This window comes from Staurois parvus, unplaced genomic scaffold, assembly GCF_062004578.1.
Source record: "Staurois parvus isolate SC_StPar_1 unplaced genomic scaffold, SC_StPar_1.0 ptg000186l, whole genome shotgun sequence".
Lineage (NCBI taxonomy): Eukaryota > Metazoa > Chordata > Amphibia > Anura > Ranidae > Staurois > Staurois parvus.
Window position 1 is genome coordinate 8,102,883 of NW_028317982.1, and position 20,657 is coordinate 8,123,539.

The 20,657-nt window shown below is 41.5% G+C and overlaps 1 protein-coding gene across 4 annotated transcripts in view; it reads right to left on the minus strand.

Moving 5' to 3' along the window:
* The window catches only part of LDB2 (LIM domain binding 2), a 426,688-nt gene that overhangs the window by 12,715 nt on the left and 393,316 nt on the right, over positions 1-20,657 (minus strand). For 3 of the 4 annotated variants that reach the window (XM_089677451.1, XM_089677449.1, XM_089677452.1), the window contains exons 6-7: positions 1,404-1,527; positions 310-446 (exon numbers count right to left, since the gene is read on the minus strand). In XM_089677451.1, the coding sequence (XP_089533577.1) occupies positions 310-446; positions 1,404-1,527 (261 nt within the window). The remainder of the gene's footprint in view (positions 1-309; positions 447-1,403; positions 1,528-20,657) is intronic. The other variant, XM_089677450.1, reaches the window with a different exon arrangement.

The window sequence follows — 20,657 nt, forward strand, 5'->3', positions numbered from 1 at the left end:
TGAGAACAGTTTCACTAAATTAACTAAGCTCAGGAAACAGTCTCTACTTCTTTATTATTTCAACATCAATGACTCTAGATGGCTTATCCTTCATCGCAGTGATTTCTTTTTAAGCATCCTTATTGATTATTTTTTTAGATTTATAGAGATAGAATCTATAAATATGCACATCAAATACTATCTTACAAACATGACACAGCAAGCAATAAGTACAATACACAATGACATCACAAAATACAGACTCGTTGAATTAAATGTGAATGAGGCCCACAATGCTGTTCCCAGTTGTAGGGTCATACTGATACTTACAGGTACTTGACTTGACAAGTTGAGGCTTGCAGTTGGTTGTTTCTTCTTCGTATATGTGCTGTTTGTGTTGTTTCCTGTGCTGCTGGTGGAGTTTTTCCTTTTCCGCCTTTTGGTGGTTGTCTGTTTTGTTGGTTCTGCTGTTGGGACATAAATATCAGGAGATTCCCAGCAATTGTTTTAAGCAATTATGTACATCACAAGCATCAATGCTAATTGATCAGCAGCTGACCGATCAGATGCCTTCTAACCCGAACTATCGTCACTGCAAGGAGAGGAAAGAATTCAAGATTTCAAATGGGAAGGCATGGGATGCCTGCAGGGAAATTTTCCGCACCACTACTGTGTGAACTCAGGCTATGATAAGCCTGGGTTCACACAGGAGCAGTGAGGAAACCGCATGCGATTTAAACAGGAATTGAATTCCTGTTCAAATTGCATGATATTGTTTGCGGTGCACTTTGCGTTCATTAACGCAAATCGCATTGCAAAGTATCAGTACTCGGTATCAGCAAGTACTTGACCGAAAGTATCGGTACTCGTACTCGCCGGTAAAAAAAACGGTATTGGTGCTTCCCTACCAACAACCTATGGGTGACATCACCGCCCAGGCATTGGAGCTGTTGTCAGTGATCTCTCATTTTCCCTGATGCCAGCTACTGTGGAGATCATGTGACTGGACTGGAGCACCCAAGGAATAGGTAAGTATACACATCTTTCCTCCACGGGCTAGTTAGTATAGGACTTAGAATGACGGTGGGAGCAGGTCTAAGACTAAATAGGTTTAGAACTGACTTCTACTTTATATCAGCTGCTTCACAAATCAAAAATTCAGTTTTAGGTTAGTGAGTGGAGCCATGAATATTATTCCTTTATCTTTCTAAACCTAAACTGTGTAGCACATTTTCCCACTGTACTAAATATCCCCAATGTCACCGTTTAACACCATATTAATGTAGTAAGTTATATTGCTTTTTTCAATTGTTTATACTTTGTAGTAGTAGTAGTTGTGATGTCATTGCTTGCGGTACTATAATTTGCAATGAAGTAACAACTAGATGTTTAGTGGACAGAACAACTAACTGGCTAAGCCATACCTGGTGGTGCTACCATGCGCTGCCATTTCTGGAACAGACAGGTTTTCAGGCAATCTCGAGGACTTAGGTTATACGTTTTGTGTCTGGACATTAACTCTTGCATTGGCTCCAGTATTACACACAACTGAAACAAAACATAGATACATTAAATGAATTATCAGTCTGGCATTGTATACGTACACCATCAAACTGACAATAGACAATGTGTATGGGGGGATTTATAAAGGTAGGCATAGTATGAATCACATCTGCAACCTTCTTGAGATATTCAGCTTCTGCAAGAAAACCGACTTCTGCAATATTAAAAATGTTCCCGCCTACTGTATATCACATTAAACTGGCTGAAATGCTAAGCTCCCCACACACATTACTTAATTTTTTTCAATACAATTGTTTATAGTTTTGAATTAAAGATATTTTATGCATTTCATTCAGCTTTCACAGCATATCTGTGTGGGTATGTCCAGGGATCACTGGGAACCTTTGGCTTGGGGAGCAAACTTCAACGGTAGATTTCTGTAGGCAAAGGTTTTCATATTTGAGAAGGAATACAGCTATTGCACCCCCTCCTCCCCATTTCTCTCAGGACAGATTTTCTTTAAAGATATAACACAAAAGGAAATACTGTAGCTTTCTAAAATGACAAAGTTACTATTATATAGTAAGTTTAGCTTGTATTTGTTTCTACTTATGTTTTCCTTGAATGGTAAATGATACAAAAATTGGGAGCTTTTGTAAAGATTTCTGTTGAAAGAGTTCAAGTGTAATTCACACCCAGATGGAGACAGAAATAACAAAACAAAAATTATCTTTGGATTTAAAATGTTCCAAAGATATTCTAAATTGTCTTTCCTGCGTTGGCAGCCTACAGATAACACACTGTAATGACTGCAGTCTGCTGCCACTCTCAATCTCAGATTTTCAACTGATCACTCTGCTAACAATTGGTTTCAATGACAAATGTTTAATTGGCAAGAAGGATTGTCTTCATTCTTGGCAAAGTTTAAGGATCAACTATAGACTTTTTTGCATTTGTTAGACACATTTGTGAATCTAGCAAGCTTGATGTAAATAATATATACTATACTTTCCCTATACTATACTGCGTGTATATATATAATTATTATTATACAGGATTTATGTAGCGCTCAGTTTGCGCAGTGCTTTACAAAATGAAGGTAGACATTACAGTTACAATACAATTTGGTACAAGAGGAAACAGAGGGCCCTGCTCGTCAGAGCTTACAATCTAATATATATACATATATATTTTTTTATAGTGTATTACTCAGTGCCTGTAAAAACTCAAATAGCAGCTCTCCCTGCGGTACTCCCCTTATCTCCAGCACCATCCCCATAAACTTACTGCTATGTATACAGTGCTGGCCTTCTTCTGGGTTAAAGGATACACTCATCTTTTGTAACATGTTACACCCAGGGGCGGACTGACCATTTGGAAACTCGGGCACTGTCCGAGGGCCTGGGGTCAGTAGGGGGCCCCATGAGATGCTCCTGGTACCTTTTTCATAGGCTTTTTTGAGTTTGGGCAAGGACACAGGGGCCCCATGATCCCCTATTGCCCGGGGGTCCCATGAGTTGTCAGTCCGCCCCTGGTTACACCCATATTCAGGGTGTAACATGTAGCATGTTACTGTAGCACCTGCCCCCCCTCTCTTCAGTTTCCCTGTTGTGACAGCTATGGGGGGATCATCTCTCCCTGCTCGCTGTCACAATTCAACCACTTTAATACAGGGAACTTTCATCCATTTTCTGTCCAGACTAATTTTGAGCTTGTAACACTGTACCCATATAAAATTTGTATAATTTTTGAGACAGCGAGCGTTTTCTTTTGGTATTTAATCAGCACTGATTTTTTTTCTTTTTTTTTCCTAAACAAATGAAAAAAGACCGAAAAATGTGAAAAAAAACCCTATTCTTCTTTCTGTTTTAAATGTTGCAAATATGCAATTTTTCTTCTTCACTGATGAAGCTGCACTGATGAGCATTAATAAGGATGCAGTGATGTGCACTGATTGGCACTGCTGAGGCTGCACTGATGAGGCAGCATTGATGGGCACAGATAAGCTGCACAGTGAAAGTAAAAATATAAAAGCAACATCATAAACATTTATAAACATAAATAGTCCTTGGATGGCTCCCTTTACATGCACTGTGTGCAGAGCTGATTGGAATGGCTCTGCACCTTGTGAAAGCTGTGATTGGTCATGGAAGACACCTATCACAGTGATCACAGATTTGTCTTTACATCTGTGAGCCCCTCCTCTTCCTTCTTTACAGTGAATGAAGGGGATAAACCAGAACTAATGAATTAATGAATTATTAGTTCTTGTGACTTCAGCACAGACATGAAGCAGCTGATAAGGATCTTTTATTACCCTTTTCACTACTCCTTCCCTCCTACACACCTAAACTCCAGCTTGCCTCCCTGTGAGACCTGCATATTAAAGTAGTTGTAAACTCTTACCCAATAAAGTGACTGACCATTGGTGAAACACAAAGATAAAACAGATCCTCCTACATAAGTTGTATCTGTTTATCTGCATTACTAGCTTTTATACAACTGTTCAAAGTGTACAATTTATACAGCTTGTCTGAGATTTCAAAAAGCAGGAGACAGAGAGCTTAAGTTACATTCTGCACAGCTCAGTGAGAGCTGATTGGAGAAAAGGGACACACCCCTGTTCCCACAGCACTCAGGAACAGAGCTGAGGCTGTCAATCACAGGCTGTATGCTGGAGGTCCCTCCCCATCACCATTTTTCTCTTGGTGTCAGGAAAATCAGTCAGAAGTGACTCATGCAGATAGCAGAGGAAAGAGGCAGCACATGGAAATGACACTTAATGCTCTGGATAGAGACAAGCACACAGTATAGAGGGATATGCTTTGTTCATATTTCATATCAGATGTTTACAACACCTTTAAACCTCACCCTCCTTATCCTGGACATTAACCCCCTGATCTCCATCCTTCCACCTCATGTGACTTGTACAATAACCCCTTCACCACCTACTCCCTCTGTATGGCCTGTATTTAGTACACCATTTCCTATATATCTAGTAATACAGTGTTTCTTTAAATAACACCAATAGAAAGCACTGTCTGTTACAAACAAATAATATAAAATTCATTTGGGTACAGTGTTGTATGATGGAGTAATTGTCAGCCAAACTATCACAACACTGGAAATTGAAAAATGGCCTAATAACAAAGAGGTAATACAGGCTGGTACTCAAGTGGTTAATGTAAAGAATGCACCTTCATTGGTTTTTTTCTTATTACATCTGTATTCATATTATGATTCTTCCAGCTATTTCAGTTTTAAGTACAGGTTCTCCGTCAGCGGTATGTGTACCCCTAGAGGTGTGTCTGACTCAGGGAGTTCTTACGTCTTGTAAAATAGACTTAAAGTAATAGTTCAAAGTTTTTGTAAATAATACATTTTATACAAAACGCATCCCATAATGTATATGTTTAGTAGTTAAAGCCCAACTCCCAGCAGCAAAAAAACACCCCTTGCAATGCTCATCACCACATGCCACAAAGGTAATATGTTTGTCTAGCAGGATTGGACCCCTCTCAGTGGCACAACTGTTTTCCTGAAGCTGCTCACCTTTTGCTGCTCCTCTGGTCAGAGGTTTTTCAGAGTCAGCAATTCTGCATTGCACATGAGAACAATGAGGCTCCGCCCACACATTTGGGTTATTTTTACCAGAGAAATGCAGCAGAATACATTTTGGCCCACATTCATGAAGAAAGATTATTAGCAAAATTTTATAAAAGAAACTAATAAAAAAATTTTTTCAAACTTTTTGGTAATTTTTCACTTAAATAGCAAAAAAAAAAACAGTGGTGATTAAATACCACCAAAATAAAGCTCTATTTGTCTAAAAAAAAAGAAAAAAAATTTAATTTGGGTACAGTGTTGAATGACTGAGTAATTGTCATTCAAAGTATGACAGCACTGAAAGCTGAAAATTGGCCTGGGCAGGAAGGGGGTGGAAGTGTACTGTATTGAGGTGGTTAAACTATATCTTTTTTTCTTTATAAATGTCACTTTTGCTGTAGCACATCCTAGATCAAGAATTAAAAAATTGTGTAGAGTCCCCCCCAAAATGCATACCGGACCCTTTGGAGTCTGCTAAGGATTTGAAGAAGGTAACTTATACAAAAAAATGGAAAATAAATGTGTGAGGTTCCCCAGGAAATCCTTACTAGACCTTTAATGTAAGCATGCAGCCTGGCTGGCCAGAACATAGGTTGGGGGGGCTAACGAGTGTGCACCCCATCCTGAACCATACCAGGCCATGTGCTCTCACCAAGTGGTTAACTCGACAGGGGTACAACACCTAGTCCCCATTTTGATGAGAAAAAGTGCCTGCCCCCCACAGTTCTGGCCTGGTGGTTGTGGAGGTCTGCAGTCAGGGGGCTTATTGGAATCTGGAAGCCCCCTTTGACAATAAGTACCACCCAGATACCCCCCCCCCATGTGGATGAGTATAAGATGTAAACAGTAAAAAACAAAAACACAAACACAAACACAAAAAAGCCCATGATGTACATTCACCATCATCCACATTGTCCAGCAATGCAAATCCAAACAATCACAAAGCTCCCTGAAACATGTCTGGCCCCTTCGCTTGCCTCCTGCCAAATGATGGGGTGAGTGGATGACAACTGTTATATGCAAGAAGCTTGGGGTGTCCCAGGTGATGTCATTGACCACATATGGATATGACAATATGGTCAATGACATCACTAGGGCCCATGTTTTGGCGATTCCTCTTCCAGTCCTGTAAAGAGGATTAGGACCGAATACGGGTATGAAGACACAATTATACATAACGGCATTGATTTGTATTTGTATATTTGTTTGAGGTTTAGCATTAAAAACATACAAGGCCTCTTACAAATACATACAGTATATACATTTAGAGGGCAAAAGCAAAACATTTAGGCCTTATGCGTACTGAAGTAATGAATAACACAGGTAGCACTTTTAAGTGTAGAAAGCAATGGTGTGCAGTCACCTATGAGAAACACAACTCATCATTCAGTAGCTTGTATGCAGACCCCTGGCGATGTAAATTCTTCGGGTCCTAAGGCTCGGCTGCCAAATCATCCCTTGAATTACAATCATAGATAAGTGACTTAACGTAACCAAGCCCTGGACCTCTGTATCTTACATATATCTGTAATTAAAGTGATGAGTTCCTAAGCCTGGCATAAAAGACCCTTCACATCCACCAGAGAGATTATAGATCTCCCTTGGGAATGCAACTGTCAATACTCAGCTACACTTCCCTTAATTCTGAGTTGTAACATATAGCATCAAAGGTGAAGCTGGTCCTCAGAGAGCTGTCGGTAAATATTGGCATTTGGATTCCCTTAGCGATCTCTTGCCTCCCTTGGTGGATGCATTAAGCTCAGATGCACTCAAATGGCACCCGGTGCGATATTCAAAAATTCCAGTACAGGTGTGATGTGCAAAAATCAGAACCAAACTGTATTGCTTCACCGCAGCAGAATGGTGTTCATGGATAGTTCAGCTCTAAGCCTGGGTTCACATATGTGCGGTGCGGTATGACGCATGTGATTCGCACAGGAACAGCACCACATTCCTGTGCAAATCATATGCGATTTGTGTGCAGTGCGATTGTTGCCATACATTTTGTATGGCTCTATTTGCACTGCACCCGCACCAAAAATGTGCAGGACCCTTTTTTGGGTCAGCACTAGAATTGGAGCGCATAGGTATTCACACCTATACGATCCAATTCTGCACATTGCACCACGTTTTGCGGACCACTGTTGGGGTGTTGTTAACTTAACATACACACCTGCAGCGGTTCGCATAAACGGGGTACGAAACTGATGCGTTGCGGAATTCGCACTGAAAATGCTGTGAATCCCGCACCGCATCAGTGTGAACCAGGGCTAAAGCTGAAATTGATATAGGTATAACAAATACCATTTTAATGCAGTTGTGTACAGTGTGTTGAAAATATTTCAATGTAGTTTTAAATTTAGCTAGAGTAAGTCAAGATTTGTCTTTATTACAGCCTCCTCCCATACTGGGGGAGAGAAGGGCAGCACTAAGAGGGAAACATATTTTGCAGCATGGACATATGTTAACAGGGAACATACTGACAGGAGGAAAAAGCAGACTGAGCAGATGCCTTATCAGTGTATTTCTGCACCTTTGTGGTCCAATTAGGAAGCATAAGAGGGGAGATGACCTATGTTCCTTAAAGTGGAGTTCCACTCACGCTGTCAAAAAATAAAAGTCAGCAGCTACAAAAACTGTAGCTGCTGACTTTTAAAAAACAGCCACTCACCTGTGTCCCTCAGTCCTGTGGTGTGTCCCCCGCAGCCCGTTTCTCTGGGCTTCCAGGAGGCCGGCATCTTCAGTGTGGGCACCCGCCTGTGACAGCTTGCAGCTTCACAGCCAGGTACCCACTGCGCATGCGCGAATAGTGCTGCGCTTTCTCAATGGTCCTGTAGTCTTCTGAGAACTGTCACAAGACTACAGGGAGGACACCTAGGCGATCGGACCAGAAGTGGGAGCGGGTACCTGTCAAATTCGGGTATCCGCTCCCCCCCCCAAAGGTGCCAATCCTTAATGGGGAGCGGGGAAGCAGTCCTTAAAGTGGAACTTTCCCTTTTGGGTGGAGCTCCACTTTAAGTTCCTTAACTCTAACAGAGAAGGTAGTGTCACCCCATAGGCTGTGCTGTCTGGCAGAACCAAAGGTGGTTGGAGAAAATGATCCATTCTAAAAGAGATCAGATAATCCATACATGTATTTCAACTTTATATTTAGCCCTTTGCCTTTTGGCGTTACAGCTTATTTATTTGCCAAAACAAAAATGTAATATATTGCAACATACAAATCCTTATATGTGGTGGCTGCATTTGTTTCCTATTTTATGCTTTTTTCATTTACTTTCAACTGAAGATCCAACCAGTAAGATCTGGAGATCCTTTCCTAGGGTGGTTACACTCACTATTCCATTGTATCTATGAAAGAACAATGTAGTCACCATTGGACAGGTTTGTCAGCCTGTAGAGAGGGGGTGCTGTTAGATGTACTAGTGGATTTTGATGGAAATTACAGAAGTGACAAACAAATTAAAGTCTAACTCCAGATAACACTTTCCTTTTTTTTCCTTTGTAGATAAAGATTTTACATATTGTAAATAACTAAAGCTGACCATTGTAAGCACCCATGCCAGTGTTAAATGGTTTGCTTCAACTCTCACACTGCCATTTTGCTGGACAGCTTGGTCTGGAAATGAAGCTGAAATACAAAGGCTTACTGGCAGGATCACCAGGTATCAAACTGTGTTACAGGGGAAAAAAGACTGCTGTGTTAAAGTGGTTCTAAAGGCTGAAAGTGTTTACCATCTGTATTCAGCACCCCCCCCCCCCTTTATACTTACCAGAGCCCAATCTCCATCCAGCACTATACACGAGAGCAACAGCTTTTTCCCTCATCATAGGCTCAGAGACAGCAATGGGAGTCAAAGGGTCACAGCCAGAGAGGAGAGAGCAGGGGAGGGGCCGAGCCATGCTCTATGTGTCAATGGGAACATAGAGCATGGCTCAGAAGTGAGTCCACATGAGTGGCCCCAAAGCAAGTGACTTGAAATGGGGTACTTTGCGGGGTGGAGAAGTCAGAAGCGCTGGTGGGGGGCCCCAGAACAGGGGAACTGGGGCTTCTCTATGCAAAACCATGTTTTGTCGTGTTTGTTATTTTAAAGAAAAAAAACCCCTAAATTTACAGTCACTTTAATGTGGGGGTCAGCAACCTGTCAATTGCAATCTACCTGTTGATCGCGGCCATCAAAAGGGTAAATCGTGATCCGACATTCCTCCTCCTCTCTCTTTTCACCAGGGTCTGGCTCAGCTTTCCTTTTTTATTCTATTCTGGGTACTGTGTTCCTGCATATATTTCTAAACATCAGCTCTTATACGTTTTAAGTGTAGCTCATTGCTCCTCTATGTATGCATGTTCTTTGCTGTGATCAGCAATAGAGTGTACATCTTTGTTGTATTATGCTTGATGTTAGATGACATATTTGGTTGTCTGTTCCAGCTAGGTGATTGTATGTACTGTATATGCCTCATACAAACATATTGCTGAAGCAATTTGGCTATGTGGTGTGCTCAGGGGTGGACTGACAACTCATGGGGCCCCCCCGGGCAATAAGGGATCATGGGGCCCCTGTGTCCTTGCCCAAACGCAAAAAAGTCTATGAAAAAAGTACCAGGGGCATCTCATGGGGCCCCCTACTGACCCTGGGCCCTCGGGCAGTGCCCGAGTTTCCAAATGGTCAGTCCGTCCCTGGGAGTGCTTACTCAATACATTAAAAACTATTGTACTAACAGATTGATTCACTGTGGAGAGGTTTAAGCACCCGAAATAATAATATATTACTGGTTGCTGAATGGTGTAATTAAACACTTGCCCTCCTGAGGATTTACCCCCCTTACTGACCAGCACTGTTTCAACTGGTAGTTGCTCATTCATGCAATCTTGTACCCAAACTAACTTTATGTCCTTTTTTCACACAAATAGAACTGTCTTTCGGTGGTATTTGATCACCTGTACGCTTTTTATTTTTCTTGCTATAAATGAAAAAAGATCGAAAATTTTGAAAAAAACTGTGTTTTTTACTTTCAGCTATAAAAAATATATAGTAAACTCAAAGTTAGTCATACATTTAGGCCAAAATGTATTCTGCTACATGTTTTTGATAAAAAAAAATCCCACTAAGTATCTATTGATTGCTTTGTGTGAACGTTATAGCGTCTACAAACCATGGTATAGATACTGTAATTTATGCCATTTTTTGCTATACAGCACTGCATTAGTTTAACTGACAATTACACAGTCATGCAATGCTGTCCTTTTTTAACACAAATAGAGCTTTCTTTCTGTGGTATTTGATCACCTGTACACTTTTTGTTTTTCATGCTATAAACAAAGAAGACTGAAAATTTTGAAAAAAAACCCCAATATTTTCTCATTTCTGTCCAAAAAAATATCCAGAAAACTCAAATTTCGCCATAAATTTAAGCCAAAATGTATTCTGTTACGTGTTTTGGTAAAAATCCCAATAAGTGAATATTGATTGCTTTGTGTTAAAGTTATAGCATCTACAAACTACGGTATGGATACTGCAATTAATGCCATTTTTTGCTATACAGCGCTGTGCTAGTTTAACTGACAATTGCGCGGTCATGCAATGCTGTATATAAATTAAATTTATGTCCTTTCTTTCACACAAATAGAGATTTCTTTTGGTGGTATTGATTGCTTTGTGTAAAAGTTATAGCATCTGCAAATTATGGTATAGATAATGCAATTTACACAGCTTTTACTTTCTGACTGCCTATCACATTTATTGAGGTGCTAAAATACCAGGACAGTACAAGCACCCCCAAATGAACCCTTTTTGGAAAGTAGATACCCTAAATAATCTGCTGAGAGGCATATTGAGTCCATGGAAGATTTATTTTTTTCCCACAAGTTTGTCCAAAATGACAAAAACATTTTTTTTAATACAAAGTTGTGATAAAAAATAAATTCTTCTATTGACTCAACATGCCTCTCATCAAATAATTTGGGGTGTCTACTTTCCAAAAAGGGGTCGTTTTGGGGGGTGGGGGCATTCTATGGCCAGCATTAGAAGTTTATATCCCACATCACTCACTCTTCTGACCACTTGAAGACCAAGCCTTTTCTGACACTTTTTGTTCACATGAAAAAAATCAGTATGTTTTGCTAGGAAATTACTTTGAACCCCCAAACATTATATATTTTTTAAAGCAGACAACCTAGTGAATAAAATGGTGGGCGCTGCAATTTTTTATGTCACATAGTACTCGTGCAGCAATTTTACAAATGCAAATTGAAAAAAAAATAGAACTTTTTTACTTGTAATGCACAAAAACACAATATATTGGCCAATTATTTGGTAAAATATAAAAGATGATGGTATGCCGAGTAAATAGATACCAAATATGACATGCTTTAAAACTGTGCATGCCCCGAGCAATGGCGACAAGCTGCATACATTTTTAATATCCATAGGCACCGCTTTAAAAGACTTTACAAGCTACCATTTTAGATCTACAGAGGAGGTCTAGTGCTAGAATTACTGCCCTTGATCTGACATTTACGGCGATACCTCGCATGCATGGTGCAACCGCTGTTTACATACTGACACAGGGTCAACACTCCTGCACGCCGGGGGGCGAGGGTGCTTTTTTTTTTAAGTTATTTTAATTTTTTAAATTATTTTTACACTGTCCCTTTTCATTTTTTTTTATCACTTTTAATGCTATCACAGGGAATGCAAATATCCCCTATACCTTCAATGGGCATTGTCATATATTCGTTTTTGAGAAATCTGGGGTCTAACAGACTCTAGATATCTCCTCTGCCCTTACATTATCTAATCAAACCAGAATCGGTGTGATCAGATGCTTTCCCAATTAACAAATGGCGCTGTTTATATGCTGCGAAACTGAAGTGATGAAATGCTCATTAGCTTCAGATTTCTTAGACTATAGAGATGATTGGCACCACTCCGGTCTCCAATCAGCTCTATGGTCAGCTGGCAGAAACACCGGCTGCATTCTCAGGTTCCCCCGATAGCACGGGAAGGCACTGGTGGGGGGGAGGGGAGGCATCTCCTCCTGCTGCTTGTAAAATCAATCCTGCAGCTAATTAGCCACTAGGATTGCTTTTACATGAACGCCAATCACTGGCTGAAAAAACGATACCAGGATGATGCTTGATTTAATGATATACATGATTTTGCACACCCGTGCCGCCCTATAGCAGTATTTCTGCGCTATTAAGCGGTTAATAGTGATGTGCAGACCTTATTTCTAATTACATACTTTTTAACCACTTGCTCTCCAGAAGATTTATCCTCCTTCCTGACCAGGCCATTTTTTGTGATACGGCCCTGTGTTACTTTAACTGACAATTGCGCAATCATGCAATGCTGCACCTAAATGAAATTTATGTCCCTTTCCCCCCACAAATAGAGCTTTCTTTCGGTGGTATTTGATTGCGTTTTTCATTTTTTTTTTATATAAATAAAAAAAGACTGACAATTTTGAGAAAAAAACAATATTTTTGACTTTTTGCTGTTAAACATGTCCAGTAAAAGAACTTTAAAAATGACATTTCATAAAAAATGTATTCTGCTCTATGTCTTTGCTAAAAAAAAAATCCCAATACATGTAAATTAATTGGTTTATGTGAAAGTTATAGCATTTACAAATGGCCGTATATACTGTATACTGGAATTTTTTTTTTACTAGTAATGGTGGCGATCAGCGACTTATTGTGGGACTGTGGGACTGCATCGGGCATTCTGACACTGGGGGGAACTGACTTGGTGTCACTGACATCCCCAGTGACACCAATACAGTGATCAGTGCTAATAAAAAGCAGTGACACTGCTCATGGAACGTATTCATTATACCCTACTGGATAAGATGCACTTATTTGATAAAAAATGGGAGTCATGGAGGACTTATAGACATTTATTGCATGATTAATAACATTCCCAGTGAAAGTTGTCTGGCAAATACTGTTGACAGATGTATCATTCAACCTACCTTATCATTTACGTATATCATGTACTTGCAATCTACTCTTTTCTATTTCTTCTCTTTCTTACATTAATATACTTTTCTGTATTGTACTTTCCAAAAGTGCCTTGTTTTTGCTGTAAATATCATTTGAAAATGTACTGTTGTTTTACAGTCTACTCTTATACAATAAAACCGTTTGTAAACAAACAGCACTGACACTGTACTAATGGCACTGGGCATGATGGGGTTGACATGTGGGACGATCAAAGGGTTAACTGTGTGCTAGTTCACTATAGGGGCGGTGTGTGTGCTTCACTGTAAGCACACTGCCTTGTATGGCTCTGCAGAGCCATACAAAGCAGTGTGCAGGAGCTGACAGGGGAGAGATCTGTGTTGTTTTCATACAGGTCTCTCCCCCGTCGGAGATACTTGTCGATCACCGTGTGCCGGCAAGTAAGCACCGGCTGGGACCCCACAATTGACAGCCGAGGCCACGAATGGCGGCACGGGTAGGGTGTGTACGACCCCTACCCAGAACTGCAAAATCACATATATACGTGATTTTGCGCACCCTAGCCACCCTGTAGCAGTATTTCTGCTATAGGGCAGTGCGAAACTGGTTGATGGTGCCTTGCTAGTTTTTTTTCTCTGAAAAAAAAAAAAGGGGGGGGTGGCAAGGGTGCTGCACCATGGTGATCTTTGATCTCTTCCAATGTGGCTCGGGTAGATCTCCACCTCTTAAAGGTTGTCCCTGTTTTAATGCTAGTAACAGACTGTCTCATATATGCCATTTTATTTATTTTGCTCTTAGTTCTACTTAAATATATGATGAGTTTATTTTCCGACATTAGCAAAGTTGCAGTATACCTGATTAGCAGTTCTCTACTTGATTTCACATGGAAATGCTTTATAAAAATCCATACAACCCAAAAGCAAAACACATTAGTGTGAATAGGACCTTATACTATTCATTTACAGATGCTTTCTATGTTCATCAGTCTTGCATTGGTTTGTTAATACTGAGCAGTGTCAGTCGCTGTAAGGACACCCTCCCCCCCTATAAATGTGGCAGTAATTTATGAAAATGTTACATTAAGTATACAAGTATACACACCTATGTCCATGTGACTTTTTCTTTAATTTCACCTCTATGATTTTTTTCTTTTAATTGCAAAGGTGCAATTAACAATGAGGGTGGCCACAACATTTGTCCAGTGAAACAAATTTTAAAAAATACAGTAAACAACTTGTTAGAATAGTTGAAAAAAAAACAGTAGTACTGGGTCTAAAGATGAACATTAATAATGAACATTAATCTGATTTAAGTGATACGTTAAATCGGGGGATCGATGGTTAGCAATCTACTTTGATACCACTGGGTGTATTGAAAACATCATAGTATAGATTGTTGAGTATCTATGGGCAAGGTTTAAATGCCAGATTCCCGAACCTCAAAGAATTTTTGGACCCGTGGTTCCTTGTGTAGGGACGCCTCCACCTATTCCATTTGGAAAACATAAGATAGTTTGTCCATGCCTCCATGAAAATCTACATCATAACTGTGATGGACACCATGACGTCGGGCACTCATCTCGCACATGCACCGTATGACATTACATGTAATTGTTGAAAATAAACCCTAACGCTGATATCTTGGAGGGGTGGGGAAGGGGGGTCGTCAGGGGAGGGTTTTTTTTCCAAGATGAGTGCAATTTTGTATGCCGCCTGTGTAAGATGTGGTGCATAGCATCATGTGCTTCACCTCATGCATGAGCAGTATGAAAATACAAGATCTTGCTGTTCTGCTTCAGCAGGGAAATTCATTTAAGTGTCACTAAATTCACATAATAAAAACTATCATAAATGGTGTATTGCATGCTGTTCATACTCACTCCATCACTATGAGATTTGTTTTCTGTATTCTGTAAAAAACCTGGTTGATTCTGCTGTTCTCTGTCTCCCTCCTTTTTGTTCATGTCCCCAATTCAGCTAGGGATTTTGCAGAGCAGTGGTGGCAGCTCTGCATATGCTCACTTTTCAGTGAGTTTTTATGTTGAGCATTTATTCCTTAACCACTTCCAGTCCGGACACTTTTACCCCCTTCCTTTCCAGGCCAATTTTCAGCTTTCAGCGCTATCACACTTTGAATGACAATTGCGCGGTCATGCAACACTGTACCCATATGAATTTTTAGCATTTTTTTAGACAGATAAAGCTTTATTTTGGTGGTATTTATTCACCACTGGGATTTTTATTTTTTTTGCTATGTAAATTAAAAATTCCAAAAATTTTGAAAAAAAGTGTTTTTCTTATAAAATGTTGCAAATAAATAGTATTTCATCATAAATCTTGGCCAAAATTTATTCCGTTATATTTTTAGTAGAAAAAAAAAACCAAATTAGTTTATAACCAAACATGATAATTTTTAAACATTTTTTTTTACATTTTTATATTACTTTTTAATTTATTGATTTTTACATACTGTCAACCTAGCAGTACAATGTCACCATGGTGACACTGTACTACTTGTGGGGGGTGATGAAGATTTTTTTTTTTGTACACGGATTGCTTTTACACCCATAAAGAATGTAAATGCAATCATGCCTCCTCTCTTGCTACATTCTTGCAGCCATTGAGAACTACTGAGTGAGCTGTGATTGGTCACAGCTTATCACATGGTACAAGGCTGTTGTGAATAGCCTTGTACCATGTGACCTCTGTGATCATTCACAGATTTCACATGTAGTAAGCAATGATGTCACAAATGACATCTTGCTTACTACTCTGCATGTGATCACTGATTGGCCAATCAGTGATCACATGATCGGGACCTCGTACAGAGGTCCCGTCCAACGATTGATGTTCCATCGGAGGACACAGCGGGCACCGGAACGCGGTGCTGCATGCTCCCAGGAAGCTTGCACAAGCAGGGTGCTGGGAGGCCATTTATAAACAGCCACCTGAACCTGCACTGCCACCCGGCCGTTTATATACAACGGCCGGACGAGAGGTGGTTAATACATCTGAGATGCCCTTGTAGCTATAGAGTCACACATGTGAGTGTATTCACAGTGGTAAATTACAGCCCCCTCCCTCCTCCTCCATGCTCACTAACCAGCTAAACACAATGGGGGGGGGGGAGGATATTACATGTAGACATCATTGCTTCACCTCCCTCTTATTCCAAGACACAAGCTAGAGGGGTGTAACACAGCCTGTGACTGGCTGTTTTTTTATTTTTAACATGTAACCAGCACTAGATGACTAGAAGCTCCTCCTGCTTATGTTTCCCTGCAGCCTGGGAGAGAGTTGGGTCATGTGACAGCTGTATATTCATTAGGAAAGGTATCCATTAGGTACTTAAATTATTTTTTAAATAATTATAGTGCCATCATCCCCATACAGAAAGAGACGGGGTAATGTAAATTAAACAGTGTGTGCTTAGTATTTAATTTGTCCTGCCTGCAATATTACATTTGGCCACTAGAATAAATTTACTGTTTTGCAGAAGCCAAAGGCTGTTTCACTTTAATAAGAACTCCCATCTTCCCTCATTCTAAGAAAAGGAAACAGGTGCATCCTGGGAGCTCAGACTTCATCTTAAAACTGAGCAAGAGGAAACCAGCCATCTTTGCAGCACAAGTTGTGGACTAAACTCACATCTCCGACAGGCAGCATCACTGATGAGCATAGGTTTATTGCTATCTGAAGCCTAGTTATTTCATTGCGTTTTTATATGTTTCATACATTGATTGTATATATTTCTTATCTGTTTTTCCCATAGTTTCACCCCACCCTGTTTTGTTAATAAAGCTTCAAGATTACATTCTGAATTTTAGAACAGATTCTTTCTGTAATCACTGCAGGACAGTCAGGCACACTGTGGTCATCTATCCACTCTGGCTCAGTAAACAGTCTAAGGTTGTCTTTTTTTACATTTATTGCTTGTAAAAGAGGGAGCCGAGAGACAACAAGCATTGTAGGGGGAATGGAGTGGACACTAATAGCAAGTAAGTGTCACTGATCCTGGCACCCAGCACTGCCACTGAACCCAATCTCCACCACCACTGCTGCCACTGATGCCATCTTCCCAAGCACTGCCACTCATCCCATCCTCCCACCAGCACTGCCACTCATCCCATCTCCCTCAGCACTGCCAGTCATCCGATCCCCCCAGCACTGCCACTCAACCCATCCCCCCAGCACTGACACTCATCCCATTTCCCCACCACTGCCACGGATCCCATCAACCCCCTAGCACTGCCATTGATCACCCCCCAACACTGCTACTGATTCCATTCCCCCCACCACCAATGCCACTCACCCCCCCCCGCACTGACACTGATCCCATTCTCCCCCCACCTCCACTGCCATTGATCCCATCAACCCCCCAGAACTACCACTGATCACTGCAGTACTGCCATTGATCACACCCTCGAGCACTGCATGTGAACACACACCACAGCACTGCCACTGATCCCATCCCCCCCAGTACTGCCACTGATCTAATTCCCTCCCTCACACAACTGCCACTCATCCCAGCCCCTCAGCACTGCCACTGATTCCATTACAGCCCCCCACCTCACCGCCACCACTGCCACTGATCCCATCAATCCCCCAGCACTGCTTATGATCACAACACTCCCCCCCCCCCAGCACTGTCACTGATCACACCCTCAGCACTGCCACTGATTCCATCCTCCCAGTACTGACACTCATCCCATTCCCTCCCCCACACCACTGCCACTTATTCCATTCCCCCAGCACTGCCACTGATTCATTTACCCCCCATTTCCACTGATCCCATCAACTCTCCAGCACTGCTACTGATAACATTAACCCCCCAGCACTGCCACTGATCACTGCAGTACTGCCACTGATCACACCCTCGAGCACTGCATGTGAACACACACCACAGCACTGCCACTGATCCCATCCCCCCAGTACTGCCACCAATCTAATTCCCTCCTTCACACCACTGCCACTGATCCCAGCCCCCCAGCACTGCTTATGATCACAACACTCCCCCCCCCCAGCACTGTCGCTGATCACACCCTCAGCACTGCCAATGATTCCATCCTCCCAGTACTGCCACTGATCCCATTCCCTCCCCCCCACCACTGCCACTCATTCCATTCCCCCAGCACTGCCACTGATTAATTTACCCCCCCCCCCACTTCCACTGATCCCATCAACTCTCCAGCACTGCTACTGATAACATTAACCCCCCAGCACTGCCACTGATAACATTAACCCCTCAGCACTGCCACTGATCCCATTCCTCCCCACCACTGCCATTGATCCCATCAACAGGAGGGGCCCTTAATGGTTTCTTGCACAGGGGCCCTGAAGGTACTAGTTGCACCTCTGCCCCATACTAAATTTACCCAACAGCCTCTGTAGGAGGGAGCTACAGAAAATTGCACATCTCCATGCAGACATGCATATAAATTTTAGGGAGAGTGGGTGAAAAGTCCATTATATCTGTAAACTGTGTAAGCAAAGGCAGATCCAAGGCTGCAGGAGCTCTACGGGAACCTCGTGTTGCCAGGTCCTTTAATAAGCCCACACATGTAAACATCACATTTTCAAAACTGGACCTGGCAATGCCATTTCGTAAAAGCTATTCATTCCAAATTCACATAAATTCTTCACAAAATGAAACAAATTAGCCTTTTATAACCACAGAAGTAATATATTTAGCATCTACTATGCATAATACCGACACTAATATAGCTACCCCATAGCTTGGAATGGTGCAGCAACTATACGTCTATTTTTCAGCCCGTCACCCTCCTTGTCATTTATAGTACACAGAATGTGATTTGAGGTGCATTTCCACATTGCACTGTTAATAGCTTGTTATAAACTAGAGCTGGGGGAGAGGAAGAAACAATGCTGCTATTACTGCTAATGGGCACTAGATGGCAGAAGTGACACACAAGCAGCCTTAGTAACCAATACACACTAATCCCCAATAAACTGTTCTTGTGTCAGAAGTAATGCTGCTATTTGAAATAGAAAAACATTGTCTTCAAGCACTGGAATTAATTATACCAGATACGAAGTGAGGGGGGGAGACGAAAACCCCTGCTATGCAAAATACTGCAAGACAAAAACAGATTAAACGGACAGAGATTCACAAGGCTTTGCTTTGGTGCATGACACATAATGCAGGGGGAAAATGTATGATGCAGAGCAGAGAGAGCCGACATTGTGTGCAACGCTTTGTGCTGCTGCTAGTTTAGGATTTAACATGCGCAAATTTATCTAAGAGATATTAAGGGGAAAGAGAAAAACCGGGGAACTTGATTTTGGAGAACAAAGAATGAAAATTGAACAGTGCATATTAAAGACTGTTTATTTCTTGGTTAAAAGTTTTTTTTTCTTTTAATTCCTTTTTTTCTTAATAATTTCATATGTATTTACACTTTTTCTGGTGTACTTTTCAGAAACAAAATCTAGGCCAATATATATATATATATATATATATATAAAATATTTACATATAATATATATATATATATATATACATATATATATATATATATATATAATATTTACATATTATATATATATATATATAGGGCTTTTTTCAGCTGGAACTTGGTGGGACTCCCACCACCAGTTCCCCCACCTCTGGCTCAGGCTTTCAGCTCCCTGCTCACCGCTATCACTTGTAAACACAAAAGTCTGGTTTCTGTGTTTACAAGTGACATCAGAATGGAGACAAGGGAGATGCAGTGCCTGGAGTGCAGTGTGGCTGCTGACACCCCCACTGAATGATCTCCCTGCAAGTGAGTGAGGCAGAGCCACCTACAGTGTACAGGGAGGTACTGGAGAAGTAGGGAGTGAAAATGAGATGTGGGTGGGGGATGCAGAGGTAAGCAGCTGTGGAAGAAGGCTGAACTCTGTACTCTGTCTGTAGCGCACTTCAGAAACTTGCACTATGTACATACCGCACCCCCAAACTCTGCACTCTGTATGCAGCGCATCACTGAACTCTCCACTATGTACATGTTGCACCTCCAAACTCTGCACTCTGTATGCAGCGCACCACTGAACTCTGTACTACGTACATATCGCACCCCCAAACTCTGCTCTCTGTTTGCAGCGCACCACTGAACTCTCCACTATGTACATACCGAACCTCCAGACTCTGCTCTCTGTATGCAGCGCACCACTGAACTCTCCACTATGTACATGTCGCACCTCCAAACTCTGCACTCTGTATGCAGCGCATCACTGAACTCTCCACTATGTACATGTCGCACCTCCAAACTCTGCACTCTGTATGCAGCGCACCACTGAACTCTGTACTACGTACATATCGCACCCCCAAACTCTGCTCTCTGTTTGCAGCGCACCACTGAACTCTCCACTATGTACATACCGAACCTCCAGACTCTGCTCTCTGTATGCAGCGCACCACTGAACTCTCCACTATGTACATGTCGCACCTCCAAACTCTGCACTCTGTATGCAGCGCATCACTGAACTCTCCACTATGTACATGTCGCACCTCCAAACTCTGCACTCTGTATGCAGCGCACCACTGAACTCTGTACTACGTACATATCGCACCCCCAAACTCTGCTCTCTGTTTGCAGCGCACCACT